We start from the raw sequence: 5,376 nt of genomic DNA on the forward strand, positions 1-5,376 counted from the left end.
GTTGCATCTAACCCCGCAGCCGCTCATCAGTCAGGATTACCGGTCTGATCGTCCAGGCTGGCGGTGTTCAGGATGGTGATCAGCTGTTCCAGACTCTCCTTATTTCCGTTCATCTTCCAGTTTCCCCCGACGAAGAACCTCCGCGCCATGGCCGGTTGCTGGTGGCTGATACCCGGTGAGAGAGGAGATGAAGGCCCCGGTGTTCAGTTCAGGCTGGTGTGCAGTTCAAGAGCTGTTGGAAATATCAGTACCAAACATTACTTGCGAAAATCCGTCTTCTTCTGAGTTGGGATTAAAAGACCGGGGTGGAGCAAGTTTTATGGGTGGTTATAGCGCCTCCTGCTGTGCGAACAAAAAAACAGCCTTTAAAATGTTACATTTTTTAATTGCTGTTGTAAAATTGTCTACTACACCAAGCATTTATTTCATACTAAAAAAAAAAACTGAGACCATTAGGCTGAGTGAACTATTTTAGAATAATGATGTACATTTGTAATCTGAATTTTTAAGACTGATTCATTCATTTCTCCAAGTATCTATACATTGAAAGGCATGTGAACACATTAATTAATACATTGTTGAAAATTTTAGCTGAAATGAAAATAAAGCACTTTTTTATTAATAGAAAGCACATTATAATGAGATAAGAAAACACAAACAAGTCTATAACCTTACATCTTCAAAAGCCTTACAATGAGACACAGAAACACTTTATGCTGGTTGGTGACAGTAAATATAAGCAGCTTCCTTCCCACAGCTGAGATCAACTAGCAAAATTGAGAAACTTCTTCTAATGCCACAAGAGGACATTAAAATGAAGCATGTGGGAATCGGACATACAACTGTAAAGCCTTCATTGTCTATACTTATAGACTTGAAGGGTTGCAAAGAACCCTGGTGCCTCTATCTCCAGCAGCCATTGGGCGATAGAGGACAAACAACACACACACATGCAAAGGCCAGTTGGAGAAATCAATTAACCCAACAATGTGAGTGGAGGAAACTAAAGTACCCAGAGAGATCAGCAAAAAAGGAAGTTGTTGGAAATTTTGTTTTGCCAAAATTCTACATATAGTGAATTTTTTAGAGTTCAAGTCTAAAGGTTGTTCTGTTAACAGATTCTCCCAGATGAGTTGTGGATCTCTGCAGCTCCTCCAAAGTTACCAGGCAGCTTTTGGCTGCTTGTCTGATTAATGTAAGTGCTTGCACTTGATTTAGTTTAAAATCATTAGGTCAAAGGAGGCTGATTAAAAATGCAGACCACAATTCCCAAGTTCTTCTGGTGAAAACTTTGAAAAACTCTGGTTCTCCATTTCTATTTCAGTTAGATGCCGCCATGCGTTGCCTTGACATAATGAAGATGTCAAACACATTCAAGTTTCTGGTTCTGATGTGGAAAAAGTTCACTGTTAGAAAGCGCTGCAGCTACCTTTGGGAACAGAGACAAAAAAACACAAACTCCAACATAACGTTAATGCAGAACTATTTATTAGAAAGATTTTCAGGAAACATTTTTGCCTTTTGTACATTAGAGTTGAACACTTGTGCAATAACTACAGAATGCAGCTGGGCTGAGGGGGATGAAATTAAGCTTATATGTTTTTACAGAATGTTTTTCTGATTAGACAGCCGCCCTGCAGCCCAGTCTACCAGCCTGCTTCCAGACTGAAACTTTCTTTTTTTGGGGTTCTTCACATCCCCTTGGTGTAACTCCACCTTGTGTTAACTCTGTCTGTTCTTAGGAGGCGAGCAATGATGACTTTTTGCGATATATTTACACTTGGTGTGTGTATTGTCTGACAAAAAAAGTAAAGAAAAAGAAAGAAAAAAAAACACTGTACATCAACTTCAGTCTAACTGTTGCACTATCAGGTATAAATTAATTTATACCTGATCTATGGAAGTTCAGGGCTCTTTTACAACTCAATGAGCTCGAGAAAAAAAAAAWWWTATTCTATAACTTTGTCTTCAGTGCTTATGCCTTTGATCTCCTTTTATTGACAAAAACYTCTATGTGTTTCTGTTCCAGAGCTTTTTTTTTTCCTGCTCTGGCAACATTTAGATTAATTGTGCTATTTTTAAAAACGTGTTTCGTTATTTAAAATGACAACACTGAAGTTCTTCTGCACATTCAGCAGGATGCATCGCGCATTGTTTCCCTGGTGCCATTTACACAATGAGGCTCATTCACAACCACTCATGTTTTTCATACATTATTAAGGAAGAAGAGAGGAAGATAAGAAGAGGAGGCCTTTTATTATTCATGCATCCTCCTTGTTTTTTACACAATGTCTCCTCTTTCCTTCATTTCTTTATTCTTTCCTCCTCATTTCTGCTCCTCCTCTTTTCTTCCCGAGATGTTTTCCTCCCACTGAAGTGCCTCAGTTCCACAGTTTGAGGAAGCTGTCCCAGGATCCTGTGCAGACACCCATTCCATCAACCGGGACTCCGGTGCAACTCACCCTGTTGTCATGGCCAGAGAGCACACCTGCAGGACAGGGGGTGAATTGCAAGTAAATAGATGATAAACAGAGTAATAATCCTGCACTTGCCTTCTTGTTTGCGTACATTTGAGCCAACACATCCATGAAGCCATGATCATAGAAAAACTAAAGAGCTCTCACCAACTTTCTCGCCCTTCAGTGAGTCCCAGATGTGACAGTTGAAGTCGTCATAGCCTGCAAAGATAAGGCGGCCGGAGTTGGAGAGGGCCAGAGATGTGACGCCGGCGTTCAGGCTGGTGTCCGTGTAGTCCAACACCTCCTGGTCGGAGCGCAGGTCATACATCTTGCAGGAGCAGTCATCAGAGCCTGTGATGATGGCATTCCCACTGGGGAAGAACTGAAAGTGGAAGAAAAAAAGTGAAAGTGTTTGAGGAAAAGATGGCGAAGATTAGTGTAATATGGAACTGCAAAGAAAAGTTTGTGAAGGATTTTGTCACATTTAAGTGTTTTAGATTGGAGAATGATAACCAGAGGATAAACAAAATGCAACTTTCTAAACCAGCAGGGCCTTGAGTGTAAAACTAAAGGCTATCTTAGACCCAGTGGTGCCCAAAGTCGGTCCTTGAGGGCCGGCATCCTGCACGTTTTAGTTCTCTCCCTGGTTTAACGCACCTGGATCCAGTGATCCAGGTGCGTCTTAGGCCTTCTAATGTTTTCATTAGAAGGCCTAAGAAAACATTGACATGCTGAAAAGGTCGTTATTACCACCAGGGAGAGAATAAAACATGCAGGATTTAGAAAAAGCGTTTTTGCACAAGGATTATATGTTTTTTTCGCTATCTTAAAATAGTGTATTTTGCAAAACTGCAATGGAAACACTTTTTTCGCATCACACAAGTCATGTGATTCATAACCAGCTGTTACTAATAGTGGAAAAAAAGATGACAGGAAGTAGCAGAAGGATGATGGAGTGGCATAACAAACACCAGGATGTTTTTTGGCAGAAGTGAGACAGGCCTTTGTCAACTCACTGAAACCATGACACTTTCAAGACTGACTTGTTTTTTCCTGTGTTCTTGAATTTGTTTAGGTCTGGTGATTATACGTAGTTTTTGTTTTGTGATCTTTAAACATACTTCACATTGTCCTACAGACTCTATTAAAGTGATTTCTTGATTCTTGTAAAACAAACCATCCAACAATCCTCACAGCAATGGCGTTGATGTCACTGGTGTGTCCGGAGAAGGTCTGCTTGCAGGTTCCTTCCCTCAGGTCCCACAGCTTGGCCAGAGAGTCGCAGGCTCCTGAGATGAACATGTTCATGTCCGGAGACAGGGCCAGCGACATGCAGTCGCCGATGTGGTTGGTGTAGACCGTTTTCTGCTTGCCCGTCTCCAGGTCCCACAGGCAGCTAGGAAAAGTTAAGAAGGATGGCGTGTTGGTGGCATTTTGAATCTAATTATTAGGTTATTTGTTAAATGTGAGCACAAATTATATGTGATGCAGTAAAACCATACAAGCAGTCAGAAACAACACATTGGCAGGACACACAATTAATTACAAGAATTATACGCCTTGCCAATGGCACAGCAACATGCTTGAAAATTAATATAGAAAATAAAATAATCGAAATAAATCCATTGATATAAAGTATCAATATAATATATTGTGAAATGAATGTAATATTAAGAGGGTACATAGAATAAGATAAAAAAAACATTTATATAATTTACATAACTTTTTCTATACTGCAGAAGGAATTAATTAAAACCGGCTAAATATGGAAAGCAGAAATTGCAGGTTGCAATTGTTTGCTATTAAGTACATACTTATTTCAGTTATTAGATCTATGTCAAAGTTGAAGAAAGTACAAAAATGAAAGTAAATTATTTAAAACCCACATCGATTGCAAAATGTTTAATTTTCAAGTATGTAAAAAAAATCCATAAAAGTCAAATTGTTGTCATTGTGAATGTTTACAAAAATGAACTAATGGAGATTTAATTTTGTTTTAAACATGAATCAAGTCTGAATTTATAAAGTGTTACAGAGACATATAACCTTAGTTTCCTATTTTTTTGTCATGTGAACCTAAATTGTCCAGTTTAAACTTGTTGCAGGCCCAATTATTTGTTTATTTAACTTTTTTAAAGACTAAAATATCAATCAAAATTATATTGCAACTTTTAATCTGCCCAATAACAAAGTAAACATTCAATATCTTAATGAAATCAAGAAAGTATTCAAATGTTATTTTAATTTTCTTCCCCACTTGTCCAGGGAAAGCGAGTTTCATCATTCTTGATATACAGTTGTGAGCCGCACAAAATCCATCCACAAATGGCTCCTGGATGGATACATGAGTTTTTAACAGTAAGAAACTCACCAGGTGGTGTCACCAGAAGCTGTCAGGATCTCAGAATCACTAAGGAAACGGCAGCAAGACAAGTAACCTGTGTGAGAGACACAATTTTTATTTAAAGTGGCTTACATTAAAGTTTTTAAGGTAGCAGACATGGCTTGTCCTCACCTGTGTGTGCATCCAGCTCCCTGAGGGTCTTGGGACTGGCAGCCTTAATGTTATAGACTGTGCAGATGTTATCCAGACCACCGCTGGCCACCAGGTTACCAGAAGGAGCGAAGGCGACACTCATCACCCAAGCAGACTTCAGGGGGACAGCAACCAACTGAGGAGAGAAATTCAGGATAGTTGTTGAGTTCATTCAGACTTTCATTCATTCAGGTTTTAGTCACCAGCACCACTTAATCAAACTTATTGTTTAGGTGGTTTATGTCCCTTGTCTGCCAATATGCCCTCCATTCAAACTCACAGAACAGTAGTCAGAATTTCTGCAAGCATGCAAGCATGACATATATATAACACACACACACACACACGCACACACACACACACACACACACACACACACAC

General features: G+C 39.4%; 2 protein-coding genes across 3 annotated transcripts in view; both read right to left on the minus strand.

Annotated features, from left to right (window-relative positions):
* The window catches only part of LOC103472835 (triosephosphate isomerase), a 5,035-nt gene extending 4,747 nt beyond the window's left edge, over positions 1-288 (minus strand). Inside the window, exon 1 of the mRNA XM_008422673.2 lies at positions 41-288. Coding sequence (XP_008420895.1) covers positions 41-149 — 109 coding nt within the window. The 5' untranslated portion in view covers positions 150-288. The remainder of the gene's footprint in view (positions 1-40) is intronic.
* Positions 289-1,466: 1,178 nt separating this feature from the next.
* gnb3b (guanine nucleotide binding protein (G protein), beta polypeptide 3b) overlaps positions 1,467-5,376 on the minus strand; it is a 7,701-nt gene continuing 3,791 nt past the window's right edge. For both annotated transcript variants that reach the window (XM_008422672.2, XM_008422671.2), the window contains exons 5-9: positions 4,975-5,131; positions 4,831-4,897; positions 3,654-3,855; positions 2,625-2,841; positions 1,467-2,488 (exon numbers count right to left, since the gene is read on the minus strand). In XM_008422672.2, coding sequence (XP_008420894.1) covers positions 2,382-2,488; positions 2,625-2,841; positions 3,654-3,855; positions 4,831-4,897; positions 4,975-5,131 — 750 coding nt within the window. In that variant the 3' untranslated portion in view covers positions 1,467-2,381. The remainder of the gene's footprint in view (positions 2,489-2,624; positions 2,842-3,653; positions 3,856-4,830; positions 4,898-4,974; positions 5,132-5,376) is intronic.

The sequence above is a fragment of the Poecilia reticulata genome, linkage group LG11 (genome assembly GCF_000633615.1).
Source record: "Poecilia reticulata strain Guanapo linkage group LG11, Guppy_female_1.0+MT, whole genome shotgun sequence".
NCBI lineage: Eukaryota > Metazoa > Chordata > Actinopteri > Cyprinodontiformes > Poeciliidae > Poecilia > Poecilia reticulata.